General features: G+C 39.0%; 1 protein-coding gene and 1 long non-coding RNA gene across 3 annotated transcripts; one reads left to right on the top strand and one right to left on the bottom strand.

The window, feature by feature from the left end:
* Nucleotides 1–15,393: 15,393 nt before the first annotated feature.
* Nucleotides 15,394–17,110, bottom strand: LOC114145645 (uncharacterized). 2 transcript variants are annotated; one of them, XR_003595743.1, is made up of 4 exons: nt 17,011–17,074; nt 16,809–16,878; nt 16,042–16,124; nt 15,394–15,560 (listed from the first exon to the last, which is right to left on the bottom strand). It is a non-coding gene; the product is annotated as an uncharacterized LOC114145645 (long non-coding RNA). The 2 variants fall into 2 exon arrangements; XR_003595744.1 differs by lacking the exon at nt 16,809–16,878 and having other exon boundaries at nt 17,011–17,110.
* On the top strand, nt 16,581–19,390 carry coq7 (coenzyme Q7 homolog, ubiquinone (yeast)). Its single transcript, XM_028019304.1, has 6 exons — nt 16,581–16,759; nt 17,029–17,207; nt 17,823–17,937; nt 18,092–18,231; nt 18,696–18,764; nt 18,953–19,390. Exons 1-6 carry the CDS (start codon nt 16,672–16,674, stop codon nt 19,028–19,030), a joined length of 669 nt encoding a protein of 222 aa, XP_027875105.1. The 5' UTR covers nt 16,581–16,671; the 3' UTR covers nt 19,031–19,390.
* Nucleotides 19,391–20,446: the final 1,056 nt, after the last annotated feature.

Below are 20,446 nucleotides of genomic sequence, written 5' to 3' on the forward strand. Positions count from 1 at the left end.
TGAACTGGGTTACTCAAATGTATTATTTTTTCTCTGATACTCTAATTTGTTGAATGGATCTGCAATAAGTCAACCAATGTACAAGTATCTTCTCATATTACATTAATGTTTCAGGATTTATACTGAGCGGAGTATGTAGCATCTCCTCAGTGATGCAAAGCATCACATGCATTTCCAGGCATTGCATAACTTGCTGACACTGTGAGAAATAGATTGTATTTGGTTAATTAGTCAACCCGTTAGACTAGAACCTGCACTGTAAGTGGAAAACATGAAGTCATTCCACAGCATTTCGTCAAGACATCTAGTTCAATTGGATAATAAGTTTTAAAAGTCTATGTTCCTGTTGGAAAATCTGGGAAATATGAAATTTTGGCAACTCAAAGTGAAATTACTTCTTGGAAAATTAATAACAAGAGAGCAATTTTATCTAAAAAAAAATAAAATAAAAATACATGAAAATTTACCCCCTTAATTATAGTCACTCTTTAGAAAAGACACAAACACGAAGGACTGTCTTCAACGCTCTTTGTTGTCTGCAGAAATACATCATCACTTGGAGAGATGCTGGTCAGTCTTGTTAGGAGTCGGGGAAAACTTCAGCTGTGCAGGAAAATATGACAGTGTCTGGACTGGGACTGACACCACCACCGGCATCATCATCATCACCGCAGAGAAGAAACATGGAAAGCTTGGCAAGGAGGCAGACCACCGCTGGGGCCTGGTGTCTCACCATGTGCAAATATGGGATTATTATTCTTAAAAAAAAAAAAAAAAAGGATTCATCACTTCATGTTTCTGCTCCAGGCTAGCTAGTGCCTTCAGTGCAGTAATTCAACTAACTCCTGCAATAAAATGGAAGAGGTTATGCAACAATAGCCAGGATTTAGATGTAACTTAGGGCTTTTGTCTTAAAGTGACATTTCAAGGTAAATAAAGAAGTGCGGTGTTTTATGAAAGTGGTAAAAGTCTAGGTTACAGTCCTTACCGTTTTGGATTCACCAGACCAGAACTCCCTTTTCTAAATATTTGCTGTGTCTACATGGTTTGTGCCAAACTGCAAACTGAACTTATCATGGCTTTCGTTCAACAATAGCTTTCTTTGTGCCACTCTTACATAATGTCAGGCTTTGAAAGTGCACAGCTAAAAATGATTATCTTGATATAGCAGAGTTGTTGTTAACTAACGCTCTTCCACAAACATCTGGGCCGTTCACAGAACAGCTGCATTCATTCTACAATTAAATTACACACTATTTACCGATTCTGTGACTTCTGAGCAAGTTGGTTAAGTTAGATTTAACTTGGGTGTTTCAGAGTTAAGGAAGGTGAATTGAATTTCGGATTTGTATTAAGAAAACATTCTGAAAATCACGTATCATTCTCCTGCATATGCACTACTTTATGTTAGCATTTCACATAAAATCCCATTTGAACATACTGCAGCTTACAGTTGCAAAGTGACAAAGGTTATTATTACTTTCACAAGGCACAGCAAATGGTCAAAGTGTGTCCTGCAAACCTGTGAAGGTTCGGGTATAAATGCATCGGTGCATCTTTGACAGAAATTTAAATAAATAAGGCATGAACAGTCTGTCCAGCTATTGTTATGTCTCCCACCGTGTTGCAGTTACAGAGAAATGGTCTGAAACACCACAGCCACTGAGGTGTGAGCGGTGTGTGTCTGTTAATGTAGCGCGACATGAAATGTTTACAGCCCCCAAAAATGTATGCAGTTTGGTGACTAAGAAAAAAAAAAGATGGGTGTGGGTTGTTTATTTTTTTAATCTGTTTGTCTTCTCGTTAGGCTAGTTGATGTCATTTAATGGAGTCTTATAAATAGTACTCATCCGAATCATGGTTGCACACTGTGTCTTGAAGCTGCCCTGATTTCGGTTCGTAAACGCTGCCTACGGAAGACTTGTTAGTGAAATGTACACATATATATTTTATGTGCTTCCTGAGTGGAGACGGGACTAATTCCTCCCCTCTTGGGTTCAAAATATGTGTATAAAAAAACCCTCTTAATGACTTTGAGCCAGGACTCCTCAGCTGATCATTCCCAGACAGGGGCTTGAGGTTGGAGGTGGTGCAATTCGTGGAAGAGAAAGTAGCACAAAAACAACTTGCACGCAAACTTGTGCGCGGGCAGTGACAAGTTTGGACCCCTACCATCAGCTCGCGGGAAAAGCTGATGGTAGGGGGCCAAGCCCAGAACGCGTGCAGAAAATATCCGAACCTAAAGGAGATTCTTTAAAGCCAGACGGTCAGACTGTTTACACCAGCGCAGAAAGAGAAAGCAGAGAGCGTGGACCCAAAGGGAGACCGGAGCTGGAGTGAGGCCATGTGCGGTCATGGCGAGTAGTAGTAGAAATGAGGACCCGGCAGGCGGTGGATGGATGCAGAGGTTGTGCTGAGGGGGTGGCAGTGCCCCAGCCAGGCCATGGCTGCGTGGTGGTTAACCAGTCTGGGTCACCTACACTTCCTCTGGCCTCCCTCTCTCTGGGAGGAAAAACAGTCTAGTCAAAATAATAGTGTCATTTTGGCTTCTTACGTTTGAGCAAGAAGGGGGCGGGGGGGAGTAGAGACAGATTTAGAAGCAGCAAAGCAATGGGAGGGGTCAGAAACAGTTGAAGAAACAAGCAACCAAAATATCTGTTCAGTGTTTTTTTTCATCCTTCTTCTTTTTCCTCTTTTTCTTCTTCTTCTCACAACTCTTTAATAAAGTCTTAAATGAGTGGCACAGCTCCAGTGCAGCCTGTAAATTAAAATGTGTCAACCTATGCATGCAAATAAAATGACATCTTCCGCTGCTCTTCCACGCAGAGTCCTAATCTGTCCTCACCGTTTCAGTCTGGTTGATCTTTGACTATGACCCGCTTCCTGTCTGTCAGCAAGACCGCCGTGCTGTGAAAGCGGATACGAACATGAGTGGGGAGGGAGGAAAGGTTTGACCTCATCTGTGGATCTTTGTGCATCAGATCCGTTTCTTCAGCCCTGCAGACCCCTGACGGTCTCACATGTTGCTGTGAGTGAGTCGAGCCTGCAGGTATGTCACACCCAGCTGGCACCGGCCCCCTCTCGGCCCCACTCACAAGGCCTATACTCAAAGACCGATCCCTCTCATCGCGTTGCAGAAATGTAGAGCCTTACCAAAGTGTTTGTGCCTCTTTTCACATGTTGCTTTATGTGGAAGATCAACGTAAAGTAAGGTATAATGGTGTTGAAGCACCTGCAAAAAAGTAAACCTCTCAAAGTGGTTTGGAGGCCGCGAAAGGTTTTCTTCCTTGAATTTTACAGCCGCTTCACTGTCCCTGCTTAAGAAAAGCATGCCCACAGCATGATGCTGCCACCACACAGCAGGGATGGTGTGTCAAGGGAGCTCAATCTACTGCATGTTTTCTGTGTACACTTTGCAATAAAAACATAATGATTATTATCTTTTTGTTTCATCTTCTTTTCTTGCTGCTGGATTTATTATGTTATCAGTGTTGGCTCTCCACAGAGGACACATATTTGACCTTGATTCTTTGCTGGACAGAGACCCTGCAGGGCCTCGCGTTGTAACTAGAAGTACTTTCACTGGTTCTCATCCCAGTGAAAGTACTTCACTGGCTTAACGATTCTCCATTTAACTTTCTGTCTTAACCAAAAACAATCACTAATTGAGCTGCGACCACAACTTAACTCTATGTACTCAGATTTTTAATTTCCCCCATTGTACCACGCCTGGACCAGGGATCTGTGTCTCTTTTTTTCTCTGTTTGAGGCAGATGGCTAATAAAATCTCTATAAAAGCCTTGCAAGCTTGTGGTTGTAATGAGACAAATTTTCTAAAGGTCATTGGTAATAAGACTTTATCTGAGTCACTGTTTCTCAAACACAGGCCCAGAAAAGTAAATGGGATCTGTCCAGTGAGCACATAACGACACTATGGAGGTTTGCAACCATACATTGGTGAAAAAGCTGGAGAAGGACCAAGCATTTTCAAATACAAACCCAACTAAAGATGATCACTCTTAGGAGTTTTTTGAGCAGATTTCTTCTGCTTGGCGTTTTGTTATTGCTGCAGTGGTTTTGATTTCTCTCCCAGCAGCTGGAAGGTAACACATGGCAGCTCTGCCTTTGTCTCTGTTATTCTGCTCCGTTTTTCCCTCAAGCCAACAATAATCAGTCTGCTTTGCTGACCTTATGACCTGGTTTTAGCATAGTTAGCCTGTTTTTTTCAGGCATAACTCTAAACAAATCAACCTGGAGCTGTGAAACTTTCCTCTTGTAACTCCAAGAGACCAAACGAAATTACATCAAATGCTGAGCTACTGTTTCAGTGCGCCGTCTGTTTGGAATGATGTCCAAATAAGACTTTAACCATCTTCTTCCTCTGAAGGTAAACACAATATTCATTCTGATTCCTATTTGTCTCTCGTGACACCGGGAGACAGCTGGTTGCAAAATGTATCCAGAATTAGTAAGATAATTGTTGGGCTGAGCTTTTGTTTTTCTAATCTTAACCTGACATCTCCAAACCTCAGACATAGTAAAGATGCTCTTTTTTTCCCTCTCAGACAGCAGATGGCTGCCATCATTTTCTCAGCTGTCCTGGAACCCGAAGGTGTCTGAATGAGACTGTGCTGTGATTACTCTTTAGAGGAAAAACCACACTGGACGACATCCAGCCAGGGTAATGGCAGAGATGCCGCAGGATCACTTTGGAGCATAATTTTCCAAACAAACAGTGTTAATTTACAGTGTGTGTGTTTTTTACATTGATGGATACTCTTATTTGCCAATATGTGCAAGGGCAAAAACCATGAAGAAACGGGAAACACCAAGAGTAGACATTAAGTCTGACATATTTGTTAGTTGCTGCACTGAACAGTCTTTCCGGCAATTCACAGGTTGTTTATCTTTTTTTTTAATCTGTTTTTCTGTGTTTACACACTCTTCATGCAAGTGAATTGCTCTTTTTTTAAACACATTCTGTGTTATCATCAGGCAGACACATTTTGTGTTGTTTTCTACACTTTGTCTTGTTTTATTACAACTGGACACGGAATATGTTTTAAGCTATCGACCAATCATGTCACTCCTTCAACGTCACATCTGGAACGTTCCACAGGAAAAACTGTTAATTAAAGCAACCTCCATTGTTGTTTTTATTAGTTTATGTAACAGGGACAATGTTAAAAAAAGCAAGCAAACAAAAAAAAACCCATTGTCTCTATGTACTAAATGTAGTTTGAACTGGTTTTTCATTTGTGGAGCTGCACATTGGTGTAGTTGGTAGCACTGTAGCCTGGTAGCAAGAAGATCCTGGGTTTGAACCCTGACCTTTCTCACATGGAGCTCTCCTTGTTCATGCTTGGGTTCTCTGGGTATAGCTGGGTGTTCTAGCTTCCAAAGGCGTCACTGTTAGGTTATGTTAGACAATTTTGTCTAAAACTGAGCATATACAGTATGTCCCTGTGTTGCCTTGCGCTGGACTGGCAACCTGTCCAGGGTTTATCCTGCCTTACGGTAGAATCATTTAACACAATAACTGTGTAAAGAAACACAGTTAATGTGTTAACTACAGTATAATTACTGTGTGTTAGGTAAATTGTATATATTATTATCAAATATTTGTTGTTTCATGTGTCTTTATAATGTTCTTGTCTTATATGCCTTTATTTGTTTTGTTTCATCTTAGCATAAAGAATGTTTCCGTGTTGTTGAATTACTTTGATTCCTTTCTCAGAAGGCCTCTCTGAGGAAGAGCAGAGACAACCGTTTTCAACAGGGTTATTGCTCAGCAGAAACCTCTGCATCCTTGACCTGCTAGATAGCTATAAAACCGTCACTGTGAAGATGTACAACTTGCTCTGTTTTACCCTGTATCTGGAACCGAATAATCTAGTGCAAGATACCATGTGTTTTAGTTAGTGATTGTCATTAGCACTGCAACTAAGAGATGAAGTGTTTTGCTCCTACCCCTTAGAGTTGCAGTGTTCTCTGTGATAGGGACTCCGAAAGTAATAAAAAGAGAGGAGCGGACAAATGTGTTTTCAGAGCGGTTGGAGATTTGTGACTGGGAACACATCTCTATCCGTTCTCCTTGCGAGATAAAAAGAATCTAACGCTCTTGTCTTTTCTGTGTTTGTTTAATTTGACTTGTCAGACCTGACACTGTGTGGAACAGTTAGCACATGAAATGTGTCAAATTTATTGCAAAATATGCCATCCTTCTATAGAAACATTATTGTGTTGGATTTTGACACAATTTGTGTTGATGCTGACACGTCTGTTTTAAGAGTGTATCACAGAAAAATACGTTTTTTGGGGTTTTTTTGTTTGTTTTTTTGCAGAAAAGCATATAACCAAATGTTGACTGGTTTGATTGTCATTTCTTATCTTTCCCATCCATCCATCCATCCATCCATCCATCCATCCATCCATCCATCCATCCATCCATCCATCCATCCATCCATCCATCCATCCATCCATCCATCCATCCATCCATCCATCCATCCATCCATCCATCCATCCATCCATCCATCCATCGCCTGTCCCAGCATGCACTCGGTTTTTGTTTTTTCATGCTGCTGTTCAACAGGATATTGCGGCTTCTTCTCCTAATGTAAAGCAGACGTGTTATCACCCCAAAATAGCACCAAACAGAGCTTCATGGGACAGCCCCTCGTCACTGCTTGCCCAGCATCCCGGACTCCTGACTCCCACTTTAATAGATCCCGGAGCCTGGCTCCCACTCACGCATGGTCCTTGTGACGTACAGAGGGACCAGCTCAGCACAAATCACCGCAGAGAAGCAGCAACAAAAACAATTCCTCTGCTTTGCCCTTGATGATTGAGGACAGATCCCCTCTAAAAATATCACAGAGGGAAACTGAGGGGGAGGCTTGGATTGCGGTTGTGGCATTTATTAGGGAATCATCCACTCCCTAAGGGTTGTAAAAACACAGCCTTTTTCAGGGTGGAAAACAAATGGGATACAATGTGAGTACAATGTGGTAAAATCATGTTGTGACTGCCAGCAAAAAGTTTTTTACAGCTTGTTGCAATTATATATAGATAGATATAGTCATTTAATGCTGTGTCATGGTTGATGTGCAATAAGTTTAACATAGCTAACAGACATTTCATCACAGGTTCCATCTTAAAATCTGTAACATGTTATGTTTTTGCTTAAATCACAGCTCGAAATATGCAAAATAGCATGAAATGATATTTTCCTTTTTCTCCGGAAAGTTGGCTTCAATTATGAGAATGCATGGGAAAATACGTAACAGTAAATCAAAGTATTTTCACACAGGGTGTATTACTCACCGTCTTATTTGTTGCAGTATGCACTCATACATTAGAAACCCGCACTTTCCACCCAGTAAATCAGAGAGTAAAAACATGACAGACTTCCGGGAAAAGACATATAGAACAGCAGGGGCTGGGCTGGTGGAGTGAAATGAGCCGCATCTTGAGGGAAACAGGAAATTATGTTTAAATGACAGGTTTCACAAACGATGGCCTGCTGGCATTTTCCATTGTTTCCTTCATTAAAAATGTAACAACTGTTGAAAAATCTTTGTTAACTCGACTTCTGTTGATTCCTATAAAACGTGCAGTGAACATCATGAGAATAATTTCCCCTAAGTTATTGTCACACTACTAAATACACCTTTGTACTACATTGCCAAAAACATTCCCTTGTCATTTTCTATATAAATGACATTGAGTCATTTCCTTTATATTAAACCATTATTTTCCATGGTTTAATATGTTATTGGAGCACTCTTTGCAGGTGACAGCTTCAACTTTCCTAGGAAGTACTACTAATAGTTTATTTATGAGATTTTTTGCCATGCCTTGGTCGAACTATGTCACACAGAGCTCTGCGTCATGTGTTGTGTGATTTGTCAGAAGTTTGGGGGCCTGTTTTATTTAAAAATGCTCTCAAACAGCAGTGTTGATTTTTCTCTTTAACTTGTCCGCTTCTGCTATCCAATTTTTGTGTCCAAAGCCAACATGAATACCTTTGAGGAGCGTCTGTCACATACGTTTGGACAATTCTTCGTCAAATCCCTACAAAGGTTGTCAAATGACTTACAACCACAGGATGGAAATTGCAACGTCGTTGTCCACGTAGGAGGCTGGCCTCTCTCTCCCCACTGCTGTTTGATTAAAGCAAAGTGGAGAATGCATGGACAGCGTGGGGAACCCGGTGAGACGCATACCGAAGCCGGAGGTGTGTGTGTGAATATGAACGTTCTGCATCAACGTGACTGTTTGGATTTGGATGCAGTAATTGGAGAGGTAAAGCGTTTCCGGGGTCAAGCACAGCTCCTGATAAAGAGCCCCACACCATAACCTCGTCTGAGTCGAACTTTATACGGACAAATGCTGTTCTTCTGGCAGCCGTCAAACCGCTGGTGCTTTGCAGTGAACTTTGTGATGTGAGGCTTGGATGCAGCTGCTTGGATCAAGTTGGAAAGTTTGAGCCTGGCATCCACTGACCCTCCTGTAACTTCATGTGGCCTACAATTTTGTGGCTGAGTTGCTGTTGTTTCCAGTCGCTTCCATTTTATTATATTACCACTAGTTGACTATTAGTGGTGCGTCTGGTCAATATTCAGAAGTGGGGAAATTCTTCAACTGGACTTATTGGACAGGTTGCATCCAGGCCGGATGCTTGCTGGCTGGAAGTCAGCTCCTGAGTGTGACCCATTCTTTCATGATTATAGCAGTCTGCAAGCCTGCTATAAGTCTGCAAGCCTGCTATAAGGATTTTTTATACACATGTGGCCACAGAAGAGTTTGAGACACCTGGCTGGATTCAATGATTCGAAGGCATAATCACGCTATTATTGTACATAAAGCAGCTCATGTCTTTTACCTTTAAATGCTCGAGAGAAGAAAAAAAAGCTGTAAGTTGGGAAGCAAATTTTCCCTTAAACGTTTTCCTATTACTTCAAATTTATTATCACGGTTTGGCAGAGATCAGTCACAACATATTCATTTTCTTAAATTAGTTCTCAACATCTTTGAAAGGACAGAGAGAGAATTTCATGATGCTTTTTTTTTTTTTCCAACTGCTAAAACTACAAATACGCGCCATGCAGGCACAGATTGTTCAGCTTGGACAAGTCAAGGCTGTTGAATGCCTTGAAAAACATTCACATGCATTGCACTGTTTCACCTTCACTAGAAACAGCTTGAGGCTGTCTCTCTGTTTTTCCAGCCAGTACAAATTACTTCTTCCTTCCTTGTCACCTTCCAAAAGTTTAACCTTCGGCAGCTCTTCAGGTCGTCTTAGAAGATAAAATCTATCTTTTGCAGAAAACATTTTGACTCAAAGTGATCTCCTTGTGACTCTCCTAAATAGAATAGAATAGAATAGAATTACTTTATTCATCCCAGCAGGGAAATTATTTCACAGTTACAGCAGCATAGAGACAAGACACACAACATCCACCACTGAGTAGCAATGTAGACAAGATAAAATAAGAATAAAATATGACATGCTGTCAATATAAAAAGCAGCTTAGAGCAGACCTTGCAAGGATTCAAAATGCAGAACAGAATGTATATGTAAATATATGTACAGCAAGTGTGCCACAGTGCAGTTGTGCGAGATTGGACTGATTAGTGCAGGACAATGATTTAGCTTTTATTGTACAGTGAGATGGCATGTGGCAGGAAGGATTTCCTGTATCTGTCCCTACGACAGCGGAGCTCAGAAACCCTGAATTTTTACAGAGGACTTAGCCTGAAAATGCTGGTAAAACTTGCTTTTGATTATCATCTTTGGGTCCTCTCGGTCTGGGATTACATAATATTATATGAGTCACAATACAACCTCAAACCTTTATGTTTTTCATTTGGATTTGACGAAACAGACCAACATAAACCAGGACATATTTGTAAATATATCTAAAAATACATCAGTGTGGTGTTCTTTGGTTTTCTTGACGTCGTTTGTTCACTGATGTTCTGTGACAAGTCTTCACCGAACAGACTTATATATAGTGACATAAAATTACACGCAGGAGGACTCTATTCATTATGTAACTTCTGGAAGCAACTGGATCTTGTTTAGGGGTTATCCAAATAAAAGAAGCTGAATAAAACATTCTTATTTGCAAAATAATATTTGAAACCATTTATCCTTTTTTGATCCGGTTCACAAAATGCACTACTTTGTTTCCATTACATGAAAACCAAGTGAAAGGTGTGATTTCACCTCTACAATGTGGAAAAGACACTCCGTTCTCTCCAGTGCCCTGCAAAACAGGACAGTTCCGCGTAATTTATGTCCGTATGCAGCAGAGGAGTGGTAACAGCTCAATAATATAATAGAAATCTCTGTCATCTGGTGTGAATCATGTATGAGGTCTTTAAAATAGTTGTAGGTGGTGTTTTAAGAGTCTTGGTGAGTTGAAATCTGAAAATGACTTTCTCTTTTTAGTTTTGTTTTATGAGACATTGTGCCTTTTCCAGAGGGCTACCACCAAACCCATAATATGGTTGGCTTTTTTAAACACCGTTACATAACTTTAATTTCTTTCTCAACCTGGCTTTGCAACAGTTTGGGATGACTAACTTGTTGTTTTCAAGGGGAGTACCATGCCGTCAAAGTAATTATGCTGCCTATCGCTCCACTCACACAATACTACAACTCAAACCTCAATAAGCATGGGGAAAGTTTTCTCTATTTCCACATTTTGCTACGTTGCAGCCATTTTTTTCCAAAATGAATTAAACTCACCATTTCCTCAAATTTCTATATAATGCAATTACAGATTTTCCTCAATGTTTTGTTAAAGCGCCTGTGGCAGCAGTGGAGCATTTTCTGCCATCGCTCTTTACCGACCCTCTTGAGCTCAGTCGGATTGAATGGGTGATTCCATAAGTCTTCCCCTCAATGCTGGATATTGGCCAAATTAGTGAAATCTATGACAAGAGCCTCAAACATTTTAAGTTTCCTGAGCCCTGTTTTCAGCTCCACTGATGGCCCAAGCCTCTCCTCAACATTTCACTGATTTCAGCTGTTTGACCTCATCAAATCTCAGGATGCCACCAGCATCGTCCTTCTTCATCCACCTGGTGTGTTCAGGCCGGTGTGCACTGGTTTATTTCGGAGTTCCTAAGTAAACTACAATATGTATTTGCATGCAGTAAAGGGGCTAAATGCAAATACATTCCTCACTTTGCAGCTTTTAATTTGTAAAATACACAACTTATTTCCACAGCAGAGTCATGCACTACTTTGTGTTGGTCGAACATTTTAACAAAATAACTTTCATTTTGAGGTAGGTATGTGGCAAAATGTGAAATGCCTTAAACCGGCTTAAATACTTTAGAAAATCCCCAAATTTAAGGTGCAAGTTCAAGTCTTGAAAAGAAAGAGCCGTTTAAGTTTTGCTACCCAGCGTGGCTTCTGTTAATAATTAAAACTTCAAGGGAACTGGTAAAGAAAACATAATTATAAAATACATTTACACTTTAAATTTCCACGCCACATTGTAGTTCCTTTTTAAAGCAGATGCTTGAATCTATTTTCATCTGTCATTAAAGGAAAAAAAAAACAACACTTCCATGACCCAAAGAACAGTCGACAGAAATTATGACGTTAGTAAGCTGAGACAATGACGCATGTTGTTCTTCTACTAGATATATTGCTAATTTTACTTAAAATTACACACCCCACACACCAGCCTTGGGAGTCCCACCACACAAGTCAGAGACCAAATGAGACAAGACCTATCATGTCTTCCCTAAGTGAGAGCAGACGCTGTTGACTCAGTGCAGTCTAGAAGCGCTTGGGCTGCGTCCCGCCACAGCTATGCACCGTCTGACCAGAGCCTTGGAGCAAGGGTGTGTGTAGACACACACACGCATCCACGGATGCATGCAAACGTTATGCAAACACAGTCAGAGACGCATGCATGCAGGTGCTCAGACACATGCATGAGCCAGTCACCCTCCTTCTGAAGCTCTGCGGTTTGTTGCTCAGTCCTCAAATCTTATGCAAAGCATGCAAGGAAAGGTGCACTTTTTCTTGACCTCTGCTTCCTTCAGTTGAGCTCCTGAATTTTACATAACTACAATTTGCTTCTTTCTTGTTTTTCAAGGGGGCGTTCACTCTTTGGGATTAACTATGAATCTTGCAGGAATGTCTTTGCCTAAATTGCCTGTGTTGAAAGATTTATTTTGTGTTTTTACTCCTCTGATTCTTTAGAGAAAAAAAGTTACTTTCCAGGCCCATTAGGAACATTTCTAAAATGTCTGTTGTGACATGTCTATACCATTACACTCCTATTGACCTCACATGACACACAACCTAAAGACAATGACATAACATGACAATTGTTTGTTAATACATGTGAGGTCGTTAGCTATTTGAAACATATTTTAACTAGAAATGCTCGCAGTTCATCAAATCTAAATAAAAATAGTTAGTTCCAATAATGACCTGCAACTGTGCATCAAATTTAAATAAGAAACCTTTTTAAAAAAACTGCAGCATTGTTTAGTATAACAGATGTTTATTATATTGCTTGAATTAATTTTTGTTCAAAGTAAGTGTCCTGGTTCATTCTAATTCTTTCAAATTATTGCTTTTGCTGAATTTGGCAACAACTAAGCAAAACAAACAAAAAAAAAAACTTTATCCCTCTTGCTTAGAAGCAGAAAAAGTGCAATGTTGGATGTGAATAAGCTCAACTTAAGACTGAGACATGTATAATTTGTCTCTTGATATTTACTTTAGAAGCATGTACTAACTTAGTCCTTGTGGTTCATAATTTGTACAATGTCTGAGACAAAAGCTCACTGAACCCAGGACCTTAATCTTGCACTTTATCTGAGATGAGACAGAGTCTCATCTCAGACTGTGTCTTTGTGTTTTAGCTTATGACCAGAGAAGAAACATATTTCAATACAGCTTCTGGATTTGATGCATCTCGATAAATGTATATAATTATCCATTAGCTTGAAAATATTTGTAATCATTGGTGACAGTTTTGCCTGTGGAAAAAACATAAGAAAAACATGTTGAGAAAAAAGGCTGCATGTGTCCAAAAAAAGCAAGGAGGAGAGACTGAAATCCTGCATGAAACACAAGAATGGACAGCAGAAGACTACTGCCAAGTTGTTTTCTGAGATGAATCCTCATTCTAATTATTACTGGGCCAATCAATGGCCCATATGACATCTGGAATATCATTTCCCCAAAAGGTGAGGGATACCATGAGTTTTTTGCCATGCCAGCAGCAAAGCATCCTAATACAGTCCATGTGCTGCCCTGCTTTTCATCCAACAGAGCTCACTCGCTATTCTACTCAGGAATGAAGAGAGGGCTAGAAACATCACTCAGGAAAAGCATCTTCCAACAAGCAGCCACAATTAGGAAAGTTTTGGTACAAGGTTGGGAAACCTCAGAGCTCTTTCAATCCCACTCTTTGAGAACCAGGATATCAATTTCTCAAAAAGCAGCAGAATAAATACAAGCCAAGAAATTACAATTAACTCCAAATACAAAAAGGGTAAGACCGTGTCACTATGAGTCATTGTTTGGTCCAATAGTTGACATCTAGCATGAAATGCGTGAACTTTTTCCCATGTTAGATAACAACTACAAACTTCAGTGTATTTGATTGGGATTTTATGTGACAGACCAAGACAATGTAGAAGGGAAGTGGAAAGAAAACAGCATGGCCTTTAAATGCATGTGTTCAGCTTTCTATTACCACCTTTTCACAACAATTGCAGCTGAAATACGTTTGGGGATTATCTCCACCAGTTTTGCACATTTTACAACTAAAACATTTGAACAGAGCTCCTTCCAGAGTAGCTGAAGCTAAGACTGGATGGAGCGCATCTCTTAACATCAATCCTAAGTCTTGCTACAGATTCTCAATTGGATCCATGTCCTGACTTTAGCCTGGCCAGTCTAACACATGATGAAAACCAGTGCCACTGATGAAAACTAATTCATATGACTAATTAAGTTAACATGATTTCATGTAGGAGTAAGTAAAGAGAGTTGAATATAATTACATATTAATAATCTCAGATGTTTTTGTTAAAAAATCTAGAAAACCATGTATAATTTTCCTTCGAGCTATAATTATGAACTAGAACGTTGTTTCGGTGTGCTACAGGAAATCTAAATAAATTACACTGCAGTTTCAGTTTGATACATGACAAAATGTGAAACTATTGGAGAAGAGTAGTTTTGCTTCGGTGGTAATTTACTACCACTATGACTGAAAAGAATTGTAGTAGATTTGTGAAATATTGTTTTCTCTAAGTCTGTTTTTTTTTACTGTTGCCTCTCAGTTCCATATATTACTATCTTTTTTCTGACCTTGAGATATTCTGTGTAATTTCACTCCAAAAATCAGATTTTACTGAATTAATGTCTCTGTTAATTATTTCAAGATTAAATATCTATGCAACATGTAAAAAAAAAAAAAACCTTCATAAATTTCAGCACTTGTTTTCATCATCCCATAAAATCGGAAGTACGTTTATTTTCAGTAACAACCAAATCCAATGTGAAAATACAGAACCAAGAGGAAACGCTGCTTCTGTGGTACGACTTTCCAAACACCAGCAATTAGTTGCTTTAAATTAGAAGCAGAGAAGATCACCAAAGACGATTGTGAAAGTTATTTGAAATGTTTTTTATTGCAGTAAAACCAACATACACTCACACTGAAAGCCCTGGATAACCCACCGATACGAGGCCACACGTATGTAGCAACCCAGAGTCAGACAGACAGATAAGGAAACACATATCCGGTGTCTCACCACAAACACACATACAGACAGAACCAACACACCCTGCCATTTACGACCCTGGCGTTGTTTACTTTTGACCACCATATTACTGCAGCAGTCAACCTCTTCACACTTTTATGCACTCAGTCTGTTTTAGGTGTTGCGTAATTTGTTGGTTTCATTATTATTATGATTATCATTATTATTATTGTTATTATTATTGTTAGACATCAAAAGCAGGAATCAGACTAATATTTACTAATGCAACTCAGGACAGCAGGATTATAAGAGATCATGGCTATAATTCTAGGTACATATTGTTTTCTTTGCTTTTCAATTTAAGCTAAAATGCTAAATGAAGCTTTTTTTCAGTAAAAATGTGTTGACTACAACTGAAATCCTTCAAACTGGGATCAGCTGGTGTACATGAGCTGAAACGTCGCTCTGCCTATTTTAACTGTGTTGCACTGCCATCTGTAGAGCTTCAAAAATAACACAAATTGCCCCATAAAAGCCCTTATTTTCTTTGCCTAATTGCCTCTTACACAACATGTCTAAACAAAGAAAACAGTCGAAATTTGTTTAGCACAGAAAAACAAAGAGAGAGCAACCAAAATGTAATTTTCACCTTTAAATGTTTATTTATGGCCCACAGGCCAAATATATGTAGGCCAAGTAAACTGAGAGCACTGAATTAGCTGGAGAGAGCGTGGATTTGTTTGTGTTGTGACAGACAAGTAAATTATCCAAGGTGTTGAACCTGTTCACCTCAGCAGCTCATGATCCTGTGTGGGTGTTTTCAGGAAGCACAGTGGATACAGAAAACAGAAATGAAGCTGGCGTCAGTTCGTTCACATTTTGCATTTATAACCTTGTTTCAAAAATAAATTCTATTTTTCCTCTCAATACACAAAACACTCTATAATGTCATTTTGTTTTGGAGGTATGTGTGAAAAAAACAACAACAAAGAAATCATACATGCATAAGTATTCACAGCCTTAACTCAATGCCATAGACGGCAATTAAATTCGCATGTCTTCTTACATATGATGCAACAAGCTTGGGGTGCCTGTCTCTTTCGAAAGTCACTAAAACTCCATCAAGTTGAATGGGAAACATCAGTGCACAGTCATGTTCAGATCTTGGTAGAGATGTTTAATCAGATTCAGTCTGATCAATCAGAGGTTTGGGACCCTGGTTGACCACTCACAGACATTTAAGGAACTCCTGGAGACACTATTTTGATATCTTGGCTGTATACTTACAACTATTGTCCTGCTGAAAGGTTACTGGGTCATCTATGAGCCGTCACTCCTCACAGTAGTCCTTCCTTCTTTACTTCCTTCACCTTTTCAGATGTTGAAAATGTGAATGAAGTTGTCAATTTATTTCACAACTTATTGTCTAATAAATTGTACAATAACTTGTCAATTTATTGTCAATTATGAATACTACTACTACTACTAATAATAATACTACTACTACTACTACTAATAATAATAATAATAATAATAATAATAAAAACATGTTTCATCACACACCGTGAGGCGAATAGGCCTTAATCTGTATTTAGACTTGCATCATGGCCATATATAATTTGAGTCTTCGTTTGGACTGTACTTGAAAAAATAGCTTACTTTACTCCAGAAATGTCTGAGAGTATTTTAATCCCTGTCTGAGGAAGACACTTCAGTAAATCCCGTTTTAAAAGGTAATTTAATCTAGTACGAGTTGTTAACCAACGTTTCTTTAATTAAATGGTACCACAGCCTGCCATAATGGGGCGCTGTCGTAAAGCGCGCCTACGTCATAAGTGTGCGTTTGGTTTCTTAGCTGACGCTCAATGTCCTCTTGCATGTGTTTTTCTACGGTAGCAGTTAAATCCTTGGCTAACTATGATGCACAGAGCAGCGCACACGGCTTTCTGCGACTGGCCTCAGTCTGCCAGATCAGCGATGATCCGACAGAGTTTAAAATGCACAGGTGAGCTGCTGGGTCATCAGCGAGAAGCTAAAATGCTAAAAACACTTACCTAAGATAGCCATGACGTAACCGTAAGCTTGGCATCATGACATTTTCTTTGAAGTCACATTGTGAACGTGCTTAAAAACAAAATGTATCTGTTTGATATTACTGAAATATTTTTATTCAGTATTAAATCTACCACTTTTTTCCCCCTGCAGTTAGAGATGGACACCATCTTTGAAGGATTTCCTCAAGTTACTCATGCTTACGTTATAATGTTTACGTAGGCTGCCTCCAGAACAGCGCTTGTGCCTACGGTGTTGTTCCTGCGCCGCGCGACGGCGAGGAAAAGGAGATGATGCACCGGATGCTGCGCGTGGATCACGCGGGTGAATACGGTGCTAATCGCATCTATGCCGGGCAGATGGCAGTGTTGGGCCGGTCGAGAACTGGACCACTCATCCAGGTGAACATGCCGTAGAAGAGCCTGGGTTCTGACTCATAACGGGGGTTTGGCTATTAGTGGGGTGTCAAAACCCCGTTATGTCTAAAAGCAGGTTCACTACAAAAGGTCTCATGATAAAGAACATTAAAATATATTTTAAATAGTGCAGAGGTCATACATGCTTGTCAAAAATTGATAGTTGGAGAGTTTTAAAAGGTTCCATTCTGTGGCCATGTATGTTTCTCAATTTATATTGAAACCTATGAAAGGTTATGCCCCCAAGTAATAATTCTTTTAAAAAAGTTTAATGCTCAAAGAGCGACAGCGTCATCGGTTTATATCCCTAGCAACTGTTTTTATTTCTCTGTCAATATGTTGTCCGATTTTTGAGAATATTGCATTTAAACCATTAATAACAGTGAGAAAATGTTCACAGTAAGACAAAAAAAAAAGACTCGGGTTTATAATTTTTCATTTGTCAGTAACATTTTTTTTTTATTTGATATGTACTTAAATACTTTAGTAGATTTTTTAAAAAAGGAATCAAAATTTTTACTCATTTTCAGTTAAATTATGTTGTCAGATCAAGCTGAATGGTATGAGTAGTATTTTAACTCTTTTTGTTTGTTTTTGAAGCAAATGTGGGATCAAGAAAAGAAGCACCTATCAAAATTCAACGAAATCCTTGCTGAGAACAGAGTTCGACCCACGGCTCTTCTGCCACTCTGGAACCTGTCTGGGTTTGTTTTAGGTTGGGGCAGCATATAAATATACAGTGTCTGTATAATGTAGGAAAAAAAGGACAATAGAAACTTAAAAACACAAAACTCTCTTGACATAGCTGGTAAACAGACAAGATTACTGTTTTATTTGTATTTGTCGCTCTTGTTTTGCACATCCTCCAGGGGCATCCACTGCTCTGCTGGGTAAAGAGGGGGCCATGGCGTGCACGGTGGCGGTGGAGGAGAGCATCTCTGAGCACTACAACAGCCAGATTAGAGCGCTGATGGAGAGTGACCCAGAGAGATACACTGAACTGTTACAAGTGAGGGCCACACTTCAGATGTTTGTACTTTGTGTTTAACTTTAAGCAAAAAGTATTCGAGCAAGCCCCCAACAAACTGACTGAAGCCAAACTCAATGATGACACTTATTGGCAATATTTTATTCTTACTTGTTTTATCTAAATCGAGATTAAGAATAAAGACTGCAAATGTTTGAAGTTGTTCAGAAGCGCCATTTTCCGTGCCTCATGTTATGTATTTTACTTTAAGCAATATCTATAGTTGACTGGATTAATTAACCTGAACTCATTCCTGTTAATAATACCACAAACTCTTGTATTTCCTGCCTGATCGAATAACATTATTCTCCAAGGCTGGTTTGTTTAAGATCATCAATAAAACATGTTTGAGACACATTTTTTATCAACAAATAATAAAATTTATTGTTAGCAGTATGTACCAAGAAGTGATGTAAAAGGTGTTAATTTGTGGTTCCTTCCAATAGGTGATAAAGGAATTTAGAGACGATGAAATGGACCATCATGATACAGGTTTGGAGCACGATGCCGAATCAGTAAGTGCATTTCTGTTATCCATATGAAATAACAGGTCACCTACTGAACGTTTTCTCAATAAAAAATATCTTAGATAATTGAGTCTTCAATCCATTTAAACTCATGTTTAAATAAACATGTCTAATAGAAGTACAAGCTGTGTAGTATTAAAAAAGTAAAATGTGTTTCTTGTGATTTTTTTTTTCAGCTACCTGGATACTGGCTGCTAAAAAACGCAATCCAACTGGGCTGCAAAGCTGCGATATACGTTTCTCAACGTGTCTGAATTTGAGCTTAAACACAACAGAATTCCTTTTTTTTCGTTCTCTCTTTTGGAAATGTTTGTTTGACGTCGTCATCAATGAATGAAGGACCTTGTGACGCAACACATTGTTGTACCTTTATCAGATGTGACATTTGGTATACATACTTTTAAAAAAAAAAGACATAAATAGCTCAGTTGTGACTGCATCATAGCGATGCATTGATTATGCTTCAATTTGTATGTACGGCTGCTTAAATGCGTCAATATTATTTTCTCAAATGTTTCGTTTTAGTTTTGCATTATCAGGAAAGCTAAAAAAAATATTCATATTGTTGGTGGCAAAGTTGGCCAACTCTCTTTAATAAATAAGTCCATAAAATATTTGTCCTCAGTATTTTTAACTTGTTATACCATTTTCTGTTTGTCTTGGTCAAAAATGTGAAAAACTTAAATGCACACGAGATGTTGATGCTTGTGCTATACTCTTCAACATATGCTCATCTTTCACATGTAGTAGTTCACGAATCAACTTGTCATTCATCTCAAACCGCTAAGCACCCGCACACAGCTTTTCAGGGTATATTAGGCCACTGAGCACAAAGCACTGTGTAAATGCAGAGAATGGCCAGAGCAATTTGTTAAAAAAAAAAAGCTCTTTACTTCAAAGTCTGACATACCTCAGCTAATGAAAAAAATACATTGAGCGATATGTAAAATATCCATAGCCTTAAACTTTCTCACACTTTGTCACTTTACAGAAAAAGATGAAATGCCGTCAGCTCTCAACCAGATCTTGCTTACAGAAAGTAATCATCCACTTTCCTCAATTTGCTCAGGTTGTGTTCATCACGATACAACCTTGTTGACATGTGTCAATAAGCAAATTCAACTAGGTAGAGCATTCCCTCAACTGTGACTATACCTTACAACATGATGAGTCCCTTATTGGGTCAAGACCTCCATTTTTGGCATTATTTATACTGTGTATTAATATTGCTGCTACGCTTGTAGTCATAATTTTTTTTAAAGTAATCAAGTTGCCGTTTTAAAACTTTTTAGTAAGTTATGTTGACACACTTAAATTAACTTTTTATTGAACTGGCATAATTTTCAATTCATGAAATTAATCTGAAATTTCACAAATTATTTTTTATAAATGGAAGAAAATTATAGAAACAATTTATAACTAATCAAAGGTTTTGCGTTTGACCAAACCTTTGATTTTGAGTTTGAACCTATCTGTAGGTTTAGGATCATTATCCTGGAAAGTGAACTTCCACTCCATCCCCAAATCCTCTTAAAGGTTTTGCTCAAGGCTTATCAGATTTGATAAGCCATCTTCCCGTCATCTCTGCCCTGCTGAAGAGAAGCATCATGATGCTTCCTCCACCGTGTTTAACCATGGAAATGGTGCACTCACTTGCTATCTTTTTACTA

The sequence above is a fragment of the Xiphophorus couchianus genome, chromosome 5, assembly GCF_001444195.1.
Source record: "Xiphophorus couchianus chromosome 5, X_couchianus-1.0, whole genome shotgun sequence".
Taxonomy (NCBI): domain Eukaryota; kingdom Metazoa; phylum Chordata; class Actinopteri; order Cyprinodontiformes; family Poeciliidae; genus Xiphophorus; species Xiphophorus couchianus.

What these genes read in the sequence shown, in the direction of transcription:
- coq7 (XM_028019304.1), top strand. Translation starts at nt 16,672, where the DNA reads ATGATGCACAGAGCAGCGCACACGGCTTTCTGCGACTGGCCTCAGTCT. An exon ending in CCTGTCTGGGTTTGTTTTAG is followed by an intron (nt 17,938 to 18,091) that starts GTTGGGGCAGCA and finishes CACATCCTCCAG; the next exon opens with GGGCATCCACTGCTCTGCTG. An exon ending in GATACACTGAACTGTTACAA is followed by an intron (nt 18,232 to 18,695) that starts GTGAGGGCCACA and finishes TCCTTCCAATAG; the next exon opens with GTGATAAAGGAATTTAGAGA.